Source organism: Achroia grisella, unplaced genomic scaffold (assembly GCF_030625045.1).
Source record: "Achroia grisella isolate CSIRO2021 unplaced genomic scaffold, CSIRO_AGI_Agris_v1 utg4223, whole genome shotgun sequence".
Lineage (NCBI taxonomy): Eukaryota > Metazoa > Arthropoda > Insecta > Lepidoptera > Pyralidae > Achroia > Achroia grisella.
The window spans coordinates 821,194-847,197 of record NW_026712852.1 but is presented as its reverse complement, the minus strand read 5'-3'; the positions used below and the strand labels follow the sequence as shown (position 1 = coordinate 847,197).

The window sequence follows — 26,004 nt, the reverse complement described above, 5'->3', positions numbered from 1 at the left end:
ACTTATTATAAGGTAGGTAAAGTACGTTGATAAATCTAGAATAGAATTACTTGTTAGATAGTGTTCGGTGTTTTGTTTGGAAATAATTTCATAATTGGGATACATGGGGTCACAGCGAGCACATAGATAAAGAAACTCGTAGAACAATGACATAACTGCCATTGACATGATCACGAAAAGATTTCGTAAACGGTTTCATACAAGACTTGAATAGTTCACTGGAATATGTTTCTTACACATATTATAGTGAAATGTATCAAAGAAATATACGAGTATACTTCATTGTCAATGAATTCCGTTGTTTATATATTAAAATGCTTGAATGTATTTCGTAACCACTTCGTTACGGTACGGTAAGTGCTTAGTTTATCAATATTTCTGCAGTTCAGTTATAATATTACTTTTATACTAGTTTATGATAAATCTTGACAAAGATTTTGACAAATTTGATTAAATATAGAAATTTAACAAACAAAAGTAAATGTATTGAATTCATTCTCCAAATGAATAAAAAGACCACTAAAATTTTGAGATATGAAAGTATTATAATGTTTCACGATATGTACAATAAGACAACTGATTTCCATTATTCTGTTTCTGTTCGTTGACTTAGGATTATATTAATCACATAGAAAATTTGTCTGGAATTGCATTTCTTTCATTGCATGTGTTCCAGGGTTATATGGCAGGGTCAATATAAATTTCTACTATACTACTGCTTTTGCTACTGAAAATGTTTGGATTGATAATGATGACACATCTTGATTGCCACCTACGTGGTATAATAAAAGTAATGACGCTGAAAATATCTTTATACTTTTAAAATTTGACAATTTCTTTATTAAGTTATAGAGATAGCTCTACTCATTCTACAAAACAATGCACTTTGTGGTCCATTCTACCTGTTCTGCTAAAGGATCTAATTTAGGCCATGTCGGTATAAAGTAATTGTTTAAGAAAAATAACCGAACCACTAATTTGTTAGAAGTTACCGGAAACAAGAGGAAAAGCAAAGTTGTAATGTACATCTGTGATAATTAAGTTCATAATTTGCTATATAGAGCTACATGTATGTGCATTTAGTTTAATGGATTCCAAAACTAGTACAATTTCGTCGATTATTGTAAAATCTTCAGTATCAGTTTAATTGTATCAGAAATGGTGTAGGGTTCTCGATAATAGCTACTCGGCCTCGTATCTATAATGACCTCCTATTGTGACTGTGCATACTGTTCTAGATTTGCGCAACTTTTTATAGTGTAACGAAACTATACGCCGTCTCTGCAACACTCCAAATAAGAATTAATAGGGTGTAGTTATTAGGAATTTCATTCATATTTGGTATAATGACCTAGACCCTTAGTCGTTTATTTCAAGGGCGCAAATGGGCTTGAAGTTTTGTCAGGCTTATGTGTTCATTGAACTCGAGTTTCAGAACCATTAATTTTGACACAACGATCCCTACTTATTCTTACTGCATATAATTTATTTTATTTATTTATTTGATTTTAATTCGGATTACATCCATATTGTGTTAGTAAAAACTTATAAAACTATGTTCGTAACTTATAATATACATATACGTAGATATATTTAATTCATATATCTGTGTCCACGTCCAGAAGCACTGGGTCCACAATGCAACGTTATCCAGTGCCTCTGGAGCGGACAATCAGGTATATTCGCAACAGTTTTTAGGATGCTGTTTGAGCTCCCCCGAATTCTAGACATCAGTGATGCAGCTCTTTTACGCATTATGGCTTCAAATCCATCTACCCGCGCTGCTGCAAACATCTCTGATGCGCTACAGAACCGAGAGAGCTCCAACAACATCCTAAACCCATTATTATACTGTATACGAAGAGCGTTGTATGCCCTCTGCGTATACCCAAACCATAGGCCGCACGTGTAAAACGACTGACAATACGCTTTAAACAATGTTGTCTTCACGTCGTTATTACACCGTGCAAACCTACGGGCCAGCATATTACATCGGACCGACAACGCTCTTCGTTCCCTCTCTATGTCATAGTCATCATTCAAGTCCCCCGATACAATGTGACCCAGGTATTTAAACCGCGACACCCGATTCAATGGTGTGCCATAAAGATAATATATAATGTAAATCACTATTTATTAAGAAAAAAAGTGTAGATCTATAAAAACACATATTTTCCTTCTTATCAATGGAAATGAAATATAGCTGTTATATATTTTTATAGGGTTATATAAAATTATAGGGTTAATAATGAGTTTGTTAAAAATATTTTTTTATTAATATAACAAAAATATTACCTACGTTTATACAAGTTAGCTTTAATTACATATTTTATATATCTCCATTTCATCCATATGTCCAGATCTAGCCAGTGTACATACACTGGCTAGATAGATGGCATTGTTACATAACAATTTAATCTATTTATTGTATCATAAAGTGGTGCAATAAAATTATTCTTATCCTAGGTATATCCGTTAGACTTTGTCCTTTTATCTACATGCCCTGAGCCTATGAGTTCTCAGACTAACAGATAAAATAATATGTACCACAATGTAGTTTAGCATATTTAATTATATTATATTAGTATACATACTAGGCTAGTATCTATATTGGTAACTTATGAGTATTTGCTTTCATTATAGAATATTGACATAAGATGACTCAAAAATGATTAAATTGTTTCTATTAAGCGTATATCTCTTACATGCCCATGCGCATACCTAATTGTTACATAGCCAATCTATTCAATATTCGGTATGTTATTTGTAGTTAACAAAACGACGTATCTTTAGTAGTATATATAATAGTTACTTTTGAATAATGAAAATGAAAGTACAGTGTAAGGCGGCTAACACCTTAGTCTTCGTCGTGTAAAAATTAAGTGTATGTTTCTGGGGAGATATCTATACCTATCTATAATAAAATTATAACGAGGTATAGTTTGTATGTTTGTCGTGGTAATCGCCAGTTCTAGTGATCCCATTTTTAAAATCTTTCTCTTTTATAAAGGTATATTATCCCCGAGTGTTATAGACATAACATCACGCTACGGCTAGTAGGAGTGGAGCAGCAATGAAAAATGTGGCAAAACATTATATGTCAAAATATTAATTTTCAGAGCTTTCGCTGCTTTTGCTTTGTTTAGGTTAAAGTTACTCAAAAAATATGAACATATGTTTCATTAAAAATTCTAAAAAAATGCGCGGCAACATATGTCTAACTTTTAAGGTTAACTCACTATAACCTTTTTTATAGATAGATATTGGGTCCGTGAAAAGCCGGGGTTGGTTCATAGTAAATAAATAATAATATTATTAAATTAATGGAATAAAACTAGATTGAAATCCGATTATAAAGTCGAGGTATCAGTTGTTTGTTTATTACTAATGACATTAAACATTTCTACTGTTTTAAATATCACAGGAACGCTTAGATACCAGCCATAGATATAAGAGAGATGGTGGACGATGTCAAAGTTCACATTTTATCGTGAAATATATAGATAAGAATTATCAGCTCTGTTGCTTTTAAACGTGTACTGTGGCACTTTCAGCTTCACATCATTCAACGCAAGTAATAATTATAATTGGTCATAATAATATGTAGGTATTTTTGTTTGTTATCGTTTTTTTTCCACTACCGTAGAGACAGAAGTAAAAATTGAAATACAAAGTTTGCTGTCGTCAACACTAGAAATCAATGCAACCGTTTATTTCTGTGGTCAATAATATAATTTAACTCCTAGCTGGTAGTGCTAACGGATTGAATTCACTATTACATGTAATGTTATGTCAATATATGATATTATAAATATTTAAAATAGGAAGGGGAAGGAGTGGGTGGGGTAGGTTACCGCATAGAGGTCTACCTGATGTTCGTCTATTTGGTGCATGCATGAACTATACAGAGATTATCTATATGGCAATATTCTTCATTATTAATAATTCTTTCTCTATAATCCTACTAAAGAAACTGTGATAACGGTGGAATTGATGAGCGGTGATACGAAATAATTGAACAGTAAGTGTTAGTAACTGTCGCCGTATATTCTGTAATTAATAATTATACATGTTATCTTATTATAAATTAATATGTTTTATCTTAAAAAAATGGTATCGACTGTAATATACTATGACGAATCTTATTACGGCATTAACCAGATAATGATAAGGTATCTACTCAACATGGTTTCAATAAAATGAAATTGCTAATCTTAGATATTTGTGAGTGTATAAATATAAATACATGAATAAAAATAATAATATTTTTGCATTATCTATAAATAAAATTGGAGTGTCTGTTTGTAATAACAGTTTTTTACTACATACATACTGCATATGAATATAAATACTGTATATATACTAAAATAACATTTTTTACTTTAATAATTACAATTTTTTGTCTGTCCGTGTGTCTGGTTTTGTTCCGACTAGTCTTTGAAATGGATCGACTTTGACGGGACTTTTTTTGGCAGGTAGCTGATGTAATAAAAAGTAACTAACTAGCTTTTATTTTAGAAAAATAAAGAATTTCACGCGGACGAAGACGCAGGAACAGTAATACTTCTAAATAAAATTGGAGTGTCTGTTTGTAATATTGAAATAACCGTTTTTACTACATGCATATCAATATAAATACGGTACACACAACAATTTTACAATTTTTGTCTGTCTGTTTGTTCCGGCTAATCTCTGAAATGGCTGACCGATTTTGACGAAACTTTTATTGGCAGGTATCTTATGTAATAAGGAGTAACCTTAGGCTACTTTTATTTTAGAAAAAATGTTTTGTTTTAGAAAAATAAAGTTAAATTCTGCGCGGACGAAGTCGCGGAAACAGCTAGTTTATTATGGAAACACTGTGGTGTTCTATATACCTGCCTACATATTACAAAGTCACTGTCAATTATTGTTTTTAAGCAAGTACAAATTATGTCGTAGTATGATCGGGTCCGCGTATACAAAATTGTTAGACAATTAAAAATAGGTACATAATGATAATATTTTTTATAAAAAATAAAAACAAAGTGACTTCATTTTTATACTACTTTTATATAGGAATGATTAACAGAATTATTGGTACAGGTAAATATACATGTATTTAGATTATTATGACTATTCACTTCCTCCTTATATTGACGAATAATTAAGCACATGATAACAATCTTCTATGTTTAAATTTAATTAATTATAAATATTATAAAAATATATAAATAACATTTATCTTTAATCATATAATTTTAAATGCAATATACCTATAATAGAAAAACGGGATCTAGTGACAAATCTTTAATCATAATTAAATGGAAACCCCCTACGAAGTTTTTCAAATAACATATTGAATAACATTATAGGATAGTCAAACATACAGGTAAACAAATTTAGATTCGTTACTATTCACAAAAAATAAAATATAATACTAATAATATATAGTATTTTAGTATAAAATTGGTAGTATATTAATAAAAATAATATCCCTAATTAATTAATAACTTCTATTTTTAAATTATAAATAGTATGACGATCAAAGAAATGTGTCATACATAGAAAGATGATGGTGAAAGTCCTTGACGTTCATTTTTCTGGTAATAATAATAAATATATTTAATTATTTGCATGAAAGCCGATGAATTTAAAACCCAGATTTTAATATTTGAATATAAATATTATGATTTTTAGGGTGTTAGTGTATTTTGCTAAATAAAACGAATATTTCAAAATAAAGATCAAGTGTATTTTATCTAAATACTATCTGTCGGTTTCGAAAACAATTATTACACATACAAGTATAAAACAATTAACGGATGTCGTTAGGTTGATTAATATATTTACAGTAATAACAAAATGTAATATAATAATATACTTATTTATTTGTTAATCGTGGTAGTGACCGCTGCATGACCGATAAAATATACTTTATCAGCAACATGTCTATGCATCATATCATCTTGTTACTTGTAGAAACAACCTCTATATTACAGGTCATTTTGATCAGCATAGTAAATTAAAACGCTATTGACAAATAGGGGTTCGTGATAGAAGGGTAAAAATTTAGGGTTGTATGTTTTAATTCCACATTATTTATTTATTTAACTTTAATGCACAATAACAATGTACATATGGCGGATTTAATACTTTGCGGCGTTGTCTACCAGTCAACCATGAGTGATGCAGAGAAACATTGTTGGTGGTGAACTAATATAAATAAGTAATGTTAAAAAATATTAAAGAAAAAAATATATTAAAAATAAATAATTAATTTTAATTTTACCTCTAGTGATAAGGGTGGACAAGTCTTATCACTTAGGGGTATGAAAAATAGATAGTAGCCGATTCTCAGACATACTGAATATGCATATAAAATTGTATAAAAATCGATCGAGAATCCGTTTCGGAGGAGTATGGTAACTAACATTGTGACCCCAGAATTTTAGGTATAAGATGTAGACTATGTCTGATTGTCATACAATCTACCTATATACGTACTAATACAATCTACCTATATACGTATTAATATTTATACGTCATTTATTACCTTTCACAACTAAATAGCTTAGTTGTGAAAGGTAATAAATGACTAATCAATACATTTTTCCGAGTGTAGTATTAATATTGAAGTGTAGATTATACTTGTTGGTGGTGTTTACAAATGCTTTCACAAATGTACATTACGTCAGTACGTACTTATTATCATTGTTTCCACGATTATATATGGATCTCCTTCAAACTCTCAATAAAGTCTCAAAACTCTCAATAAATCATCAAATTTCTCAATCTATTAACTAAAAAAATGTTATGCAATTAGTCGCAAAGCATCGAGTTGAGTGTGAGTATCTATTGAGCCTGGCAATATACCTACCTATTGACCGCTGACCGACCTCTCTCCAATGCAACATAGCGTTGCATTTAATTACGTTCGATAAATATGTTATTTCAATTAAGTATTTGTATGATGTGCAAAATTTTGAAATACGATAACTGAACATATCATAAACATTTGTGTGCATCTGTCAGAGGTTATGTACCACATCCATAGATGGAAGTAAATCATACAAGGACATCATTCTAGTTTTAGAGTATATTATATAACGTATTTTACTTTGATGCTACAATACTACCCATTGCACTAAATATTATTCAAATTAATTTACATTAATCGTGTATACTTTTTCGAAACGGTTAAACTGTGACCTGAGTTTAAGTATGAGTATAAGTAGGTCATTAGCGCTTATTTAGGGCATAATTAGGCATTATAAATACATATATGCATTGTAAAGTAATTTAAAAGATTCGTATAATTTTTTACTATGTCTGTTAAAAAACTAACAATGCGTTTAACTGATTTATCTATTTTAGGCTAGTTAAAAGCTACGTTTTTGAGATACTACATTGTGTTACTTATTTCCATACATATTTTTGAATAATCTACTTTTAAATATAAGAAATTATAATATAGCATGAGATATTACTTAATTTCTACAAGGACGTCATTTGACGTCATTACGACATGAGATTTAACATGTTTCTAAAGCAAAATCACCGTCATTGTTAAAACTTCGTACACATCATCATATATTTGACCCTGTTGGTTGTCGTCAAAAATATAGCTTACATGGTTTGTCTATACCTACATCTATCTATACTAATATTATATATATATATTTTTAGTTAAAGTTTGTGAGTTTGGAAGTTCGGAGTAATCTCTAGTAGGTCTCTAGTAGGTAGGTAGGTTACTAGACATCTTATTTCGAATTTTTTTTAGAGTCGAATAGCCTATATATCGAAATAATATTATAGACTGTATAACATTACGCTACGACTAACGAGAGCGAAGCTGCAATGAAAATAGATGTAAAAACGGGGAAAATGTAACGGAGACGAAGTTACGAGGGTCAGCTAGTTTGTATGTATATATAAAATATATATAAGTTCATTCTCGCCTTACTGCCACAGTTGATTACACAAATACGATATTATGATTAGAAGATACATACGAGTAATAACAAACAGACATTTTGAAGCTTAAATGACATTATATTTTGAGAAAGAATATTAGGATAAACAAAATGTCATTTTGACGATTAGTCGGATGCGTAAAACTAATTAATTAAGTAGGTGTAGTTACACTACTTATGCATAGGTAGAGCGTAACTTGTCCACATTTCGGTTTAAACTTACCGTTTGCAAAAAGTACTAATTCCTAATTCTAATGTGTCACAGATTTTAAAAGAGAGATTGAATAATTTGGAAATATGCAAATAGTACATCGGCAATACAGAAATTATGTACTATATTACCTTCGATATAAATAGCAAGGATTTTCTTATTTCTAAGTAATTGCAGTATATTATAGTTAATTTTGCATTCGTGCAATATTATTGTGATTATTTGTTTAAACTCTTATCATCTGACAAACGCAACTCATGTATAACTTTTTCTAGACTTGTTATGATGTCATTTATCTCGTTATATCAAACAATTTTAAAATGTCCTTTACGAGTAGTCTTTGTAATAGCTTAGTTCCTACATACAATTTATTACCATGCAGGTTTTGAAGATTAATAAATATAATCAGCATTACAAATAGTATTAACATTAACAATGCCGAAAAGAGTTTGATATCAACTGGTCAGAATAATGTTCGGTAATTTTGTGATTATGTTATTTTTACTGCAGAAGCAAAAAAGTGGGGTCTCATAATGTTTGACGTGTCTGTTTATTTCTATGATCTGTCTCTGTTTTTGACTTGTTGTTGTCTGGTTTTTTTATGTTTGAAAGTCGAGGTAATACTGCTAATAATCACTTTTATTCGGGGCTACTTACAATTTTTAATTAGTATACTTTCTACACAGTGCCGTGCCGGCGACTGAGACAGGCACACGTGCGCATAGCTCGCTGATTATTATCTATTTTACTTACATATTTTGTATACCGGTTGCTAATGCATCGGTGCAGCTGTGTTTGTGATAATGGATAGTTTCGTGCGGTCACAGAGCGTTAGCTCAATTCAATCGTTAGTTCACAGTGACGTATGCGAAGATATGGCGACTAATGAGTGTGAACAGGTAGACGAAACCGTGTTAGTACATAGTGAGATACAGCGGCAAGTGGAAAAAAGGTTAAGGGAAGACAGCAGCGGCAGCAAAGATGCTGACGAAGATGGATTTATTACCGTTACTAGAAAACCAAAACGATTACTGCGTAGTTTGTCAAATAACAAAAATGAAGAAAATGTTACCGACAACTTTGAAATTATTGTATCTTCGAAAGATATACTGCCCAAACAAATAGGAATGGCAAAGTTATTAAAGTCTGAAAATATTACTAATATATTGAGAATTAAGTATAAGGGACCTTACCGCTTAAATATATCCTTTAAGGATAAAGAAGATGCAGAAAAGTTGTTAAATTGTCAAAAGTTTATGGAATTGAATTATAGATGCCAATGGTCAAATCAAGTTTATTTTACATATGGTGTAGTTAAAGACATTGACCTCGATATAGGAGAAGACGAAATTCTTAAATTATTTGAAAGCGAACAAGAAATTATATCTGTAAGAAGGCTCAAACGATTAACAGACAAGGGTCAATGGGTTGACAGCGAAGTAATACGTCTTTGTTTCCGAAGTCCATCTTTGCCCTCGTATATTTATGGATACGGCTGCCGGTTCAAGGTGGAAACATATACATTCCCAGTCTCCCAATGCTCGGGATGTTGGAAATTTGGCCACGTAAAACGAGCTTGTCCTACAAATAAAGTAAAATGCCCCAAATGTGGAGGATCTCATGATAACTGTGAGACTACACAATTTGTATGTATAAACTGCAATGGCTCTCACATGGCACTTGACAAAGGATGTCCGCTATTTATAAAGGAACAGGAAATTAGAAAGTTAATGAGCAAAAATAACTGTATCTACAAACAAGCTCTCAATTTATATGCCCAACAAAAACTTAAAACAACAAGGAAACAAAATCTCACTACTGTTAATTCGATACCAGACAATATATCTTCTACTTTAAATAGATCATACCGTGATGCACTCATGACGAAGGAATTTAATATTGATCAATTTACAGTTAATGAGGAAACAAATGACTCGGACAACAATACAGATGAAAGAACACCAAATATAACATACAAGACAGGAAATAAACCTAAAAAGAAGAAAAATAAAAGAAACCTAAAATCAATTAATAGGGAAGTTGAATTAGATCACACAGTCACTGAGACGCGAACGAATAACAATGAAGATGATAAGGAAAGTAATAGAAAACATAAAGTTCCAATGATTATCAAAATATTGCGTAAAATGCAACAAATAATATTATCCGAAAAAGCATGTGAAGAAAAAATTATAATGTGTACTAAGAGCATAGTGGAAGAAATAATGTGTTATGTTATGAGTGTTATCAGTGAGGGAGATGTCATTAATAAAATATACAAAATGTTTAATAATGGCTAGATACACCAATAGTAAATGTGATATTAACATCTTACAATGGAATTCACAAAGTATACGACCTAAGTTGGTAGATTTTGATCTATTGTTAAATAGGGAAAAAATTCACATAGCAGTGATTAGCGAAACTTGGTTAGAACCAGAATCGGCCTTTAATATATCGGCGTATAATATTTTTAGAAAAGACAGGGATGATTCTTACGGTGGGGTAGCTGTGCTATGTCATAAATCAATAAAAGCAATGATAAATCCAATAGATATAGCGAATAATGGCATAGAACTTATTAACATTAAAATAATGAATTGTAAACTTATTAAAAATATTATATCTATATATTGCCCACCTTCTGTACGTACTTCTCAGTTTGATTGGGATAGCATATTTTCATGTTTCTCCACCAACTCAATTGTACTTGGTGATTTTAATGGGCACCATTCAAATTGGTCATGTAAAACTGATACAAGAGGTACACAATTATTCGATAGCTCCCTTGATAATGGATATATTTCAATTAATGACGGCAACCCTACACGAGTAAAAGTAGTTAATGGCTCCCTTCAGCAAACAGCTCCCGATATAACTTTCTGTACTACAGATATCGCAATAAATTCAAACTGGAAAGTGACTAATGAAGGCCTAGGAAGCGATCATTTGATTATTAAAATTAACTTTAAGTATAGAGACAAAACAAATATAATTAATAAACGAAATTTTAAATGCGCTGATTGGGTAAAATATAAAGATGTAATAAATAACACGTTAGTTTTATATAGACGTATGTATGAATGTACAAAATATGTATGATATTCTACTAAAAGCAATCAACGAGGCTGCTGACAAATCGATACCTATAAAAAAATATAGCATGGACCCCACAAATAAATTTGAACCAAAATCATACTGGAACCCAGAAATATCTAAAGCAATAGCTGAACGCAGATTGGCACTGAAACAATTAAGACGGAATTCTACACCTAGAAACCTATCTATATGGCAACAGAAAGTTTCAGAAGCGCAACGACTTATAAGACGAGCAAAATCACTGCATTGGCAAAAATTTTGCAATAGTTTACAGGATACCACGTCAGTCGCAGATATGTGGCGAAAAATGAGGTGGATGAAGGGTTTAAAACAAAAGAAGGCATACTCCTCAGAACAAGCAAAGTTAAAACTACTAGCTACATTAGCTCCTGATTCGGTATCACCCCCGCCACCAGTATTAAACGGCTTTAATTCTAATCTCGACGCTGACTTTACAACTGCAGAATTATTCAATTGTTTAAAGAGTAAAGATACGGCTCCAGGTACCGATCAAGTCTCATATTCTATGATTTACAACCTACCTGATGTAGCTAAGACACATTTACTAAAAATATATAATCATATTTATCGATCAGGATCCGTCCCTTCACAATGGAGAGACGTGCTCATTATACCAATTCCAAAATCCAATGAAGCGACTAAAGAACAGCTAAGACCAATCACTCTAGTGTCTTGCCTGTGTAAAACTTTCCATCTAATGATTGTAAAACGTCTCGAATGGTTCGTGGAGAAAAACAAAATTATATCTGTAAATACTACCGGATTTAGAAAAGCTCAATCATGTTTGGATTGTCTCACCAGATTGATTACTCAGATACAAATTGGATTCTCTATGAATGTACCAACAATAGCCTGTTTCTTGGATATAGAAGGAGCATATAATAACATTTTAATAGAAAAAATAGTACATATACTAGACGAATTGTCAGTAGGGCGTAAAATGTGTACTTACATCTGGGAAATATTAAAAGAAAGGCACCTTATGATTAGAAGCGACGAAGATGAAGGTAAAATGCATATACGATGGACTAGTAAAGGGATCCCTCAAGGAGACCCTTTATCCCCCTTATTATTTAATATAGCTACCATAGAAATTTGTAAGAGAATGGAACAAATTTATATCTGTCAATATGCAGATGACTTTGTACTATATGCAACAGCATATAATTTTTTAGATAGCATAAGAAACATCCAGAGCTGCTTGGATATATTGGCCAATATACTAGGTGAATTGGGACTCGAATTGTCAGCTATCAAATCAAAGGTCTGCTATTTTAGTCGAGGCAATAAGAAACAAACTTTAGAACTTCTTGTCAATGACCAAACATTAAAGGATGCGCAAAATGTTAAATATCTAGGTCTATGGTTAGATAAGTCATTACGATGGGGAAAGCATATTAAAGAAATCCGGGAAAAGGGACAAAAATTTTTAACTTTACTTAAAGTTCTAGTGGGATCTGGATGGGGAATGCATCCTGTACATCTACGACGACTATACATAGCATTAATTAGGAGTAGGTTTGATTATGCGAGCCCACTCTATGACAAAGCTGCTAAATGCCATACGACCAAATTAGATGTTGTTCAAAATCAAGCATTAAGGATTATAGGCGGCTTTATTAAAACCACACCAACACATGTCATGGAATGTGAACTGGGTATTCCACCTTTGTTTATCAGAAGACAGTTCCTTGCATATAAATTCTGTTTAAAATCTCAGTCATGGACCACAAAAGTAACGGCTGCACTAATTTCAAATCTCAGTAAACTATGTGACAATAGATATTGGAATAGAAAGAGAAAACCTCTTTTGACAATCTGCTCAAATGAAACCATACAAGAGAATATATCGACATCTGATCCTCTGGAAATGTTTACTCTGAGTACATGGGTTACAAATTTTAATATTAAAAATATAATTAAAACTGAGGTAGATAGTATAAAAAGTTCAAAAGCTGACTATGAAATTAATCAATTAAAATATGAGGTATTGAAAGAACTAAATACGAAATACGATGATTGGCAATATATTTTTACTGATGGATCAAAATCTACCAACGGTCTTGGTGCTGCCTATTACGATCCTGATAGAAACACATACGAAATGTATAAAATAAAAAACAATATTTCGATTATGACGGCGGAACTCATTGCAATTTCAATGGCACGTTCATATTGTCTGAACTGTTTAAATGTAAGTAATATTGTCATATGTACGGATAGCAAAAGTGCCCTATTCCATATTTTAAAATGCGCTTCCGGATATAGAGGAATATCAACAGCATACAAAATTTTAGATAAAATTAATAATTTTAGGGTTAAAAATGTGACATTGGCATTGCAGTGGCTCCCAGCTCATGTAGGTCTACAGGGAAACGAGAAGGCTGATACTTTGGCCAAAAAAGCCTGCTCTGAAGGAGTAATTATTGATGTGTTACCAGACTATTCAGAGATACTAAGCAAGTATAAAAAAAAGTGCTATAAAAGCTGGAAAGAATATTTTGATGAAAGATCTAAGTCAAAGGGAATATGGTATAAAACGATACAGTGCCAGCCTCCTCGTATTCCATGGTTCGCACTCACAAAGATTAATAGGCAGCACATTGTTATTGCGAATAGACTGCGTTCCGGACACATTCCATTAAATAAATTTGCTTATTTAATGAAAAAAGTGATATCCCCTAATTGTGAAGCTTGTGGAAAAGAAGAAGATCTGCATCATATTTTAATGGAATGTGTTCGTAACGCATATAAAAGAGAATATACCATCCAAGCTTTAATGTTAAATAGGTTAGACGTAGGAGTATTTCATGAAATATTGGCAGAACCAGCTTCCGATGCAGCCAAGTTATTGTTCTGGATGGTATCATATTAGATTAAGTTTTTTAGTTTATTTTTGTTATTTAGTATAGGTACGATGGGATTGTCATCGTCACATTATGTGCACAAAAATCCCAAAAAAAAAAATAAAGAGAAAAAAAAATACTTTCTATTTTATTATTATGATCTATAAATGTTATTTATGCCAATTTGTCAAGTAAACAGCTTGGCAAGTCAAGTGAACACTATTAAATGCAAATAATCATGCACGTCTGTCCAGTTTATTACATAGCTAAATAAAAAAATCTCTACCTCAGACGGTTTTCAATACCGACTCAATATTATCGAAATTGTAGATTAAATGATGTATTAGTAATAAGTACAATACATATTATCAGAACAAAGAGGAAATGGATCCATTGTTTGTAAGATAATATTATAAACTGTTGTAAGTACTCTACTGTTATTACGATAACAAGCGGTGGCAGTATTTGACACTATACCATCAATATTTATGTGACTATAATGGTATGCTTTAAATAAAAAAAATCTAAAACTAATAATGATTGTTATAAATGTCCTTTACTATAATTTTTTGTTGTCGGGTCCATACTATTTTTTAATTACAAGCATATATTATTCGATAGGAAAAAATAGCATATGTACAGTTAGTGGTAATAGGTAATAGGTATAGGTAGGTAATAACTAGATATAAACTTTATTATTTTGTTATAAGGGCTAAATGGTAGTACTGTCCTTGTAAACCTATACTAGATGTACCGTAACTTGGTTCAAGCAACTTAAGGTGTGGCATGTCTTGTTGATCAGCTATGTAATTATATCTTTCTTACTTCAAACTGGATTACCTTCAAGGGAAAACTTGGATCATATTATATATTATACATGTAAACTAAGCTAATTTTAGCCTACAATATGTAAATAATAATAGCTACGTACCTCGCTTTCGTAATTAGAAATATTTCTAACTTGCACATTAATTTTGTCAATAAATTTTTATTCACCTGAGAATCCATTAGCAAACAATATTGTCAAGTCAGTACCTACTTAACAGAAATGTTTCCTTGATATTGAAATCCGTGTATATTACGTGAGAAATATGAATGGTTTTTTACTCTTTAATACAAGATTTACTGGACAGATTCAATTAAACATACAGATAGAAAATATAATATACCTTAATATTGTTTAATTCATAAAAACAAACAAAGCAAATATTGACGAAGTAGCAACATTTTTTTTTGTCTCACGACAATTCACACATCGCCATCTAGATCCAAGTTAAACCAGCTAAAGCTTGTGTTATGGGTACTAGACAACTGATACAAATGTATATATACATTTTTTTTTTGTAAATACATACATATTATACATAGAAAATACCCAGACCGATACAAACAATCGTACTCAGAAATACAAATGTTTGTGCCGTGCGAGGAATCGAACCCGCGACCATCGGAAGTAAGGCGGTATGCTATACCACTAGACCACCGAGGTGGTACAACATATAGACAAAATGTGTGACAAAAAGGGCCACATGACAAATTCAACAAATCGTAATATTTATATGCAGTCTATAAGAAAAGAGGATTTAAGGAATAATATATGGAAAAAATATTATGAATACTTATCAATAATAGCTATTATTTACTTTTTTATTTATACATAGTCATAAAAATGATTACAACACAGGAACTTAGTCATTGTGGTCTGTCGCCATGAGACTTAACACATCAAACAACTGATTGTTTGCAATGATACAAATACTATTTATGTTTTCCCAGATGCGTCGCATAGCTGAATTCAGGCGCGATAATGCAAATTTACTCGACGGTTTAATACCTGAACATGAAGAGGAAGCCTTCCTGCGATATAAGATGGCCAACGTTATGAAGGGTCGTGACCATAAAGGAAGGAGAGTCCTGATAGTTAATGTTGGAGGTTAGTTTTTAATAATATACAGCTACTAACTGATCCGGAAAACATTGTTTATAATAATTATTCATTATATATGTATTTTCAATTCATATTATATATATATTATTCAAAATATTGGATTTTATTCACCCTCTTAAATTCTATAGGGAATAACACAATAACAAAGTACGAATTCATTATATGACATTCTGAGAATAGTGCACATTCTCAGAATGTCAGATAATGAATCCGTAACCTTGATCCCATAAAAAATAAGAGTTGAACTGAATGATTAACAAAATCGTTAATTACGTCATGTGATCCTTCAAAAAGAAATTTTAAATAATATATTGTTTTACGCTGCTTTGGTAATTTTATATTATTTACTTAATCTTATGTATAAAATTCTCGTGTCACAATATTAGTTACCATACTCCTCCCAAACGGTTTGACCAATTTTGTGAAATTTTATATGCATATTCAGTAGGTCTAAGAATCGGCTACTATCTATTTTTCATACCTCTAAGTGATAAGGGTTGTCGACCCCTTACATTATTTTTTTATTTTTTGGGCAAAATTTTTTATTTTATTTTTTTTATTATTTGTCATTAAAAATTACATAGATAGATACAATCCTAAATTTTCACCCTTCTATCAGCAATCCATTTAGCATATCTATTTTTTTATAGAGTTATTAATGTATATGTCAAAACAACGTTTGCCGGGACAGCTAGTATTATTTATATAATTGACTGTGGAAAAATCTTCCATCAAACATTTCTCCGCTGAGGGAGATGCTGGGGTATGTGGGAATATTTCGTATATTAATATTATATTTTATTTTAATAGTAATAGTAATAACAATAATGAAATAAAAAAAATATTATTGGTTATTATGGATGAAAATAGTAGATACTAATTAGCAGATGCCGTCAACAATATACAAAAAACAATAGACATTTTTAATATAATATGCGCAGGTACCTGGGATCCGAAGAAAGTGAGTGCTGATCAATTGTTCCGGTTATTCTATCTCATCCACGTGGCGTCTCTGTTGGAACCGGAGTCTCAAGTTCGAGGTTGCGTCGTGTTGATGGACTACAAGGACATGGGCATGGCACAGGTGCGTACATGCACATTTTAGAAGTGACGATGCCCATTTATTTAACGTCGTACGTGTAGACATTAAATATTAAAAAAACATTTAATATGTAGGTATATGTATACACATATTAAATATAAAAAACCTTAAACATTATATTTACTTATGGTACCAAATAAAAAAAATGTCTTTGATTGATTTAAATACTGTTTCACTGTTTTTGTAGCAATCTCCATGTAACATAAAAATTCAGATGATAATTTAGATTTAAAGTTTTTCTTGTTAAGTTGTTACAAGACTAAGTCGCTAAACAGATATATATACAAATAAACTAGGTACGCGAGCTCAATTCAATATTACATTGTTTAGCAAGATCTAATTGTTAAACCATCGACCTAGTTTTAATAAATCTACAACCACAAAGATATTGAAGATACTTGGTTGCTCGCGTCATTGACCCCCGTGGCTGCTAAACTATTGTTACACTGTATGGTTTATAGGTATTGGTACACGATTCAATGGCCAGGCCAGCTGTTCTACGTTTTGAGGAAGTTACAGCAATCTAGGCCAATGTTTCTGTTAAGGTTTTGAGAATAAATGTCTTATTATAATTTTTTAACAAAATGATATTTATTTGATCATGCAACTGTAATTGTTAACAACATTGGCTCATATATTTATAACCATAGAGATTATAGTACCTATATCTATATCCTTAACCATTTTTATATTTCTAGATTAGTTAGAATGATATGAATACGGTATAATTATTGAAGGAGATTTAAATAAATTCCGTCTTTTTATACAATATGATAATGCACAGTAATATTGTGATAATACTTTACTATTAGTCAAATAAGTCCTACTTACATAATAATTATCTGCTGGACTTGAAATAAATACGGGTTACTGTATTTTCTTTCAAGTCCAGTAAAGTCTTTAATGTTTCAGAAATCGTATTTCAATTAGTTTCAATTAAATAAATAAAGAGCAATATTTTAGGCAATAAATTAGTAAAACCGCACTGAGATTGGTTAAGCCATTTTTAATATACACATTATTTTAATTAAATATTTAAACATATAAATTACGTTATTAATTCTATTTCTATTGTTAATGTATCATCTTACAATGATTATTATTATAAATGTACCTACTCTCATTTATTATTTCTTAGGTTTCAATAAAATTGTTCAGTATAATGAATATGAATAATATTGAGTTTAGATTGATCTTCCTTTTAAAACTAAACTAAATATAAACCATTTATATATAATATTTTAATATCTCAATATTTTTTTAATACTGAATACTGCTGTAAAACACTGCAAAGTCGCGTTTTATAAAATTGATGAAGATCTGTTTTGTTTTTGTTAAAATTGATGAAACTGTTATGAATTAATCGTAATATTGTTTTGGGTAAAAACAATAACATTGTTTGCAAATTAGGTCAAACAAAATTAACGAAGGCCCTACAATGTAGTTGTCTAAAAATACCACATTGATGAATTATATGTACCTAAGAGTGTAAAATATTAAAGTGCACTTGTGAGCGCTGAATCACTATATGGGATCTTGAACAAAGTATTATAGTTCCTTGCCTACACATTGTACCGTACAAAGTGCATTAAATATCGGAACATTGTATGTCCAACTGTATACACAACAACAAAGAAATTGAAAGAGCAATGTCCGTTATTCCTTCGTTACTTCCATTGTGTTCTTTATCTGTGTTCACGAGTGGTTACGAAATCGTAATTAGTCACTCATATTCTAAAATATAACAATATAGTGATAATTTCATAAAAAACCCAATGTTAGATTAAAGATAAATATATACATTTGTGTAACAGGATTTGCTTACGTGTATTACACACGAACAGAGTTTATAAAAAAAATTGATTACAAAGCTATAAATTAAAATATTTTTATGAGTACTGTGGATATATGTATCTTTGAATTAGATATTACCGTTTTTATTTTTACACAGATAATAAATTATTCAGTAAACTGTCACTACAGATAACACAATAGGTTTTATGTGATTATATCACTTCCAATTATGCTGACACTAAGAATTTAGTTGCCTAATGCAATATAATTGTTTTCCTATACTTTTTCCAGCACATTACTTTTAAAGGAAATTATCTAAATATGTTACACTCAAGCAAGTATTTATTGTGTCTTTACTTGATTCATAGTTATTAAATAAATATATACTCGTAGGTGTATTTAGTTACGCTTAAAACGATTTATTTTACTGTTCAGGTAAGTGTATTGATTACCTTGTTCTTTGTGTAAACTCTTGAGCGAGTTATGTAAATAATACTGCAGATTTGTATTCAATTGTAAAATGGTGCAAGACTTTTGCGTGATTTGCCGAGGTTTTCTATGGATAATGATGAAATCGGTATAACACTACCTAATCTGGGATACGCTAGCGGGCCGCCAATAAAGGATAAAAGGATAGGAGAGAAATTATGATTACAAAAATCTGACATCTACATAGGTATTCATATTGTAACATATTAATATTTAATACTCACATGTTTGAACACTACGTAGTAATTGCAATTATCGCGATTCACATAATTTCCTGTGATTGGTTCATATCCTGCTAACATCAATGAATATATTCGATAGGCTACAAGGATTATGCATCGAAATTAAAGGAAAATGCTGGAGGTGTTTAGTTCAAGGGGCGTCACGTCCGAGGCTAGATTGCTTGTGTATTTTAAAGATGCCTAGTTTTGTCAGATTTGGATCATAATTATACATAATGAAGGGAACTGGAACAGTAATCAACTTCGGCCTGGTAGAATATTATTTATATTTATAACTTATAATTATTGTTGAAGAACAAATGTTCAACTGCAATAAATCACATTTCAGAAATTAAAAGAAAGTGAACATGTAGTTTCATAGATTACTGTCATACACATACAATCACAATATATCTCTTCATATTATTAAGATTTGCAGTCGATTTTGTGTCGGTTGAGCTGCGTGTAAATCAGTAATTTTAAAGGTTGTTGTTTTAAATGTACACAATTAATTATTTCGTATAGTACATACGTATTCTTAGACATGGCAATAGAAGAATAATAAATCTATAGGGAGTGTTTGTTGAGCTCTGATACTAACTGTTATGTTCTGTTCTGGTAGTAACAGATTACTAGATTTTTTATTAGTTTTTAAATTGTGTCTTGTCTATTTTTTTTACATATATACTTAATAAAATGATGTCACTAATTATAAGTAATATATTTAGTGTGGGCTTGAATTTTAAACTATGTTTTCATTATGGTTTCGCGTGCGTGTTTACGATAAGGTAATAACTTTACGGAGTGAAGGTCGAAATATAAAAAACGTCTAAGTTCTGAACGGTAATGCGATTGAATTAGTATTTAAACTGTTCCAAAATATTTTTAAATTTTAGGTATTCTGTGCTAAGGCTTACAGATTATGTTATCAGATGATGGGCAAACTTATTCTTTAAGTGAAGAGACGCAGTCAAAAATAACAAACAGCAAGGCTATGACGTTAATTCTTCAAAGTTTACCATGCACCAAACATAGTATTAAACCTTCTATTTTTATTTACCTAATCCTTTAAAGTAATCTTTTAGATTGTAAATTTGTGAATCAATATTTTAACAAAACGTCCGTCCTTTGTTGTGAAAGGAAGTGTATTTTCCTTTGTACCTCATAAGGATATAGAATATTCACGGTCATTGAACATACAAGCTATGTTACGAGTGTTGGGCCTATATGTCATTCCACTCGTCAACCGATTTGCATGTCTTCTTTTGATCTCTGTGGTCAAGTGGCCGCCACAACTAGGTCACTCTGTACTGTATCATTACGTCTCAAATGTTTATATAATGTACAGTCATATACGATAAATAATAATAGTAATAGTAGTAATAGTCTCAGGACAATTCACACATCGCCATCTAAACTCAAGTTAAGCCAGCTAAAGCTTGTGTTATGTGTACTAGACAACTGATACAAATACATAGATTTTTTGTTTTTCGTAAACACATACATATTATACATAGATAACACCCAGACCGATACAAACAATCATACTCATGAATACAAATGTTTGTGCCGTGCGAGGAATCGAACCCGCGACCATCGGACGTAAAGCGGTGTGCTAGACCGCTAGACCACCGAGGTCGTCATAAATGATTATACATATTATTATATTAGGTAATATTAATAGTATTAGCCGAGTAGAAAATGTTTACTGAGCTAGACGTTATCAACTCTATAGGGTATGGTTCTTAATTTCTTTATTAAAGGACATCAGTTTATGTACCATATATAGTTACAAAAAGTTATAATTTTTTATTTTCTTATTGTTCGTTTAAAATGACATTAATTATCATGCTGTTTCCAACTGCCAGAATGCAATAAAAAAGAACTGAATAAACTATTTACTTCATTCCATTCCAATTTGCTAACAATATACTATGTGAAAGGGCCCGTGACGTCACGTTAAAGCGTGGGAGTTTAGAATAGTGAGTGTATATCTGTTGTAATAATGTTTGCCAATACTGCATAAAAACAAAAACTAGAGTAACGTACATGAACTACGTTCTGAAATTACATATATTCAAGTATCATAGTTGCTATTTCTTCAGTATAAATTTGGTTATTTAGCTAGTAAGAAAAAAATAAACTTCAGTAGAAAATTAGTAATAAGCCATTGCTACTTATATAAATACAATAACTTGGTAATTTGCCAATGGAACTTGTTACGAAGGATGGTTTTTAAATATTTTATAATCAATAAATTCTTATTTTATTTTCTTAAAATGACTAAAAAATTACGGATCTTATATTCTGTTATCTTAGAATGAATTTAAAAAATCGGTAATTTACTATTATTATATTTATACTATTATTATAGGTATTAAATTTATACTTAAAAACACATCTGCTAATACTGTAAAACTGGCTAGTTAGAAATTATAATATTACTATTTTTTCTAGTTGCAATAAAATATCATCAATCCTAAGCCTTGTAATGTTAGTATGAAACCGATCTAATATTGTAAGAAAGTTAATTCATGTATGATGCTTTTATTTATTATGTTTATTTTATTTAAAACTTTCATACAAACCAGCTGATCTATTTATAGACGAAAAGATTCAAGTAGTATAATTTATTATCATTTCTTTGGTAAATTAGGTCAAATTTATATTATATGTATTATATATTTCAGTTATACCTATCAGATAAATCCTGTATAGGTGTATTTTTAAATTAAACCAATCTAAGTACATATATCTAAATTACGCGAATAATCCGATTGTAGCCGAATTTTCTTCTTACTGTAATTATTTTATGCTAATTTCACCTTTATGCTATACCACTGTAGATGTTTATTACAAAGACCTACTTATATATTTTGTAAATGTAAACACGGCCACGTGCCAACTGTATTCAATGCATAATGTTTCAAAGAAAATAATTGTTAAATTTTGTTTTGTTTTGTGCACAATAACATGTCATTAACTACTTGTAAAGTATAATGCACAAGACAACTATATTACAACGTAGAATTGTGATAATTAATATACAGGTGCATAGACATAAATAAATGAATTGATGCATACATAGTTGCATATAAGAATAAACATAGCCATTGATATTTATATTTATGATTAATAAACAATGTTCTACATTTCGTTACAAGTTTACGACGCATATTTTTATATCCTTTAACTTCTATATTGGAATAACATAATGTATTTATCTATCTCTATATAGGTTCTTCAGAGAAACATAACAAACCTAGATTCTGTGGTAAATAAATAAACATAGCGCCATTTTCTCCCAAATTATGTTTTATGAGTATTGACAATCGACAGATAGTTTTAATACATTAATTATTTAGATATTTTTATAAATAACCTTTACATTTATAAACCGAACAATAGACAGACCAATACAAACAGATATCTATAATCACGAAATATTTTTACCATATTATACTTAATTTTAAACGACTATCTGATATGCATTAGTCTAAATAAAAATTGCATTAATTGTATTATATTATTGCCTTATATAATAGCATTAATTGGTATCAAAGTAAGTGTTTGTGGCAATAATAACAAACGAAACCTATGATGTGTTATTAACTAATTGTGTAAAATTTTTGTTCTTTGTATTTTCTAAAATTTGCCACTGTCAAATTATATTAAATATAACTGAAAGCAAATGCTTCCATTATTCTACTTATCGAGAATATAATATATAAATTTAAGTAATAACAATATGATGAAATCTACTAAAAATAAATATAATAAATCTACTCATAACCAAATATAATTTACAGGTACGAGCAATGTCTCCGTCCTTCTCCAAGAGGCTGCTGACGTTCATACAAGACGCGATGCCTATGCGGCTGAAGGAGGTGCACTTTGTCAACCAACCTTACGTGTTCAATCTCGTATGGGCTCTATTCAAGCCATTCATCAGGGAGAAACTAAAAAACAGAGTATGTATCTTATTGGTAACTTATTTATTGACATTTCTAATATTACAGTTTATTCTAGTAGTATCATAGTTCCCTTTACTTATTGTACAATACATTAAAAGATAATTATAAAAAAGAAAGTTAAAAACAAATTTACTTTATTTTTATAAACAGTATGAAGCCAAAGTCATTTATTTCGTGTGTATGTTTCAACGTTTGCTTCGTCTAAACCGCGCAATAGATTTTGATATAGTTTTTACTACCATTAGAAAATTCCTTTACGAAAAATTATACTTACGTGTTGTATATATATAATTCCATTACTACTCTCATAACATATACTGCACACCAGTGCGAAGCTGTAGATAATTACCGATACAAGGCGACCGATTCTACCATAGAAGTGGCTAAGTTCTGGTCTAATAATATTTAGATTATTTTAGATATGAAGGAAAAAGAAGTAGAAATATGATTCTGGCAATAAGAACATAAATATTTATATTTTATATTAAAGCAGTTGGAATGATTTTCTTCTATGTCTGTCCTCAGATGTTCTTCCATGGCTCGAAGATGTCGTCGCTTCACAAATACTTAGCTCCGAGCCACCTGCCTGCCGACTACGGTGGTGATCTACCCGCCATCGACTATTCCGGTGCAGAATGGTATCCAGTCCTCAACGACGCCATACAGCATATAAATAACTGGAATACTTATGGTATTAAAAAGTAACGTAGGAACAAAAGCAAGTGAAGTCGATATTTGTAGTTTATAAATGCCAATTTAATTAGGATATAATTTAAAATTTTAAATAAAGATATATTAATTTGGTCTTCATGAAAAAGAATATAATTTATTTAAGGGTATATTTTACTTGCTCTACATGAACTATTCAGCTTAACAGGAATCTCATGTCAAATAATAATATTATAGGGGTGTATCCAGATATAAGATAAAGTCTGTCAGTACTCATGAAATTTACAAATGCAGTATGAAAATACTTACGAATATACTAACTAAAGCATTTGTTAACGCGATTAGCCTGATCGGGCGTTTATGACATCAATAAACTGAATTAAAATTTTACTAAAATTCCTATGGAATATTATGATTTGGACACGACATTTCTCTTTTTACTAAATACTTCACTTTTGATAATGAGTAACTGTAAAATAACTTTAGTTCTTAAATATTCAACATTTTTCATCTAAAATATATAACATCGTCACCTACTAACAGAAAAAAAAATATATAAATTATGTTTGTTTAAAATTATATTAATCAATTGTAAAGCAGAGCCTGAAAGTAAAAAAATACCCGTGAATAATCAATATCTCTAATAAATATAAATGCGACGATAATAAAATTAATATTTATATTAATTTTATCGTCTATGGTCAAACAATCAGTTAATCTGGAGTCACATTATTAAGTTCAGTCCGGACAGCCCGTGCCGACCGTGCTGTACTATTGGCGCGCATCCAAAGACCTGACCAATGCACCAATTGAACGGCGTCATCGACACGACCTGTCCGACTCTTATCGGAAACTTGTGGGGGCTCTTATAAATTTACAACTAGTATGTACGTAAAGATTCTGTTTGAAGCATTCCAATTTACAATAACTATATATATATAATTATATAAATATTAGTACTTAGTGAGTTTTACAAATATTTCTTCATTTATCTTTTAATTAGTGTATCTCCGCATGTATAATTATTTGTAATATTGCATCTGAAAATGATTTAATATTTAAATTGATAAATCATGAAATTATTTTTTGTACGTAATATATATTTTTTTATGAATAGAAAACACTGTTGTTAGTCAGCAATATATAATTTAACATTGTCTAAAAAGTTTGACCAAAAAATTACAATAATAAATAAAAGGTTTTTTACACATTAAACGAGAATTTTTTATAGGCGAAAACAACTAGATTATTTAAAATTGGTAAATATTTAATTTAGATACTATTAAAACTTGGGATATTCTAATATTAAATTAAGTATACATGTTTTACAGTTGTATGAATGATGTTTATTTAGAGCTAAATAAAGAAAAGTTTTTTTACCAAAAAGTACACGTCAAATTAATATCATGCATTTTATGACAGTTTATTGTGTGGTTAGTGAGTAATCATGCATAATTATGATATCTCTGGCCGTAGTTGTTGAGGCTGTGAACGTTATAAGTTATAAAACTGTGCCTTAGCTCTATATCCGATTACCTATTAAAAATACATTTCTGAATCTATGCAACCTACATTGGTTATAGACTTAATACCATCACAGGGTATTTCCACTACTTTTGTAGCATAGACTAGGTATTGTTGCACATACTACATACAATATCTCAACTGTCAGAAT

At 30.4% G+C, this 26,004-nt stretch overlaps 1 protein-coding gene across 4 annotated transcripts in view; it reads left to right on the top strand.

Moving 5' to 3' along the window:
• The window catches only part of LOC131844908 (clavesin-1), a 31,041-nt gene extending 5,631 nt beyond the window's left edge, over nt 1–25,410 (top strand). For 3 of the 4 annotated variants that reach the window (XM_059193897.1, XM_059193896.1, XM_059193898.1), the window contains exons 3-6: nt 15,909–16,065; nt 17,022–17,164; nt 23,496–23,657; nt 24,186–25,410. In XM_059193897.1, coding sequence (XP_059049880.1) covers nt 15,909–16,065; nt 17,022–17,164; nt 23,496–23,657; nt 24,186–24,365 — 642 coding nt within the window. In that variant the 3' untranslated portion in view covers nt 24,366–25,410. The remainder of the gene's footprint in view (nt 1–15,908; nt 16,066–17,021; nt 17,165–23,495; nt 23,658–24,185) is intronic. The other variant, XM_059193894.1, reaches the window with a different exon arrangement.
• The last annotated feature ends 594 nt before the right edge of the window (nt 25,411–26,004 follow it).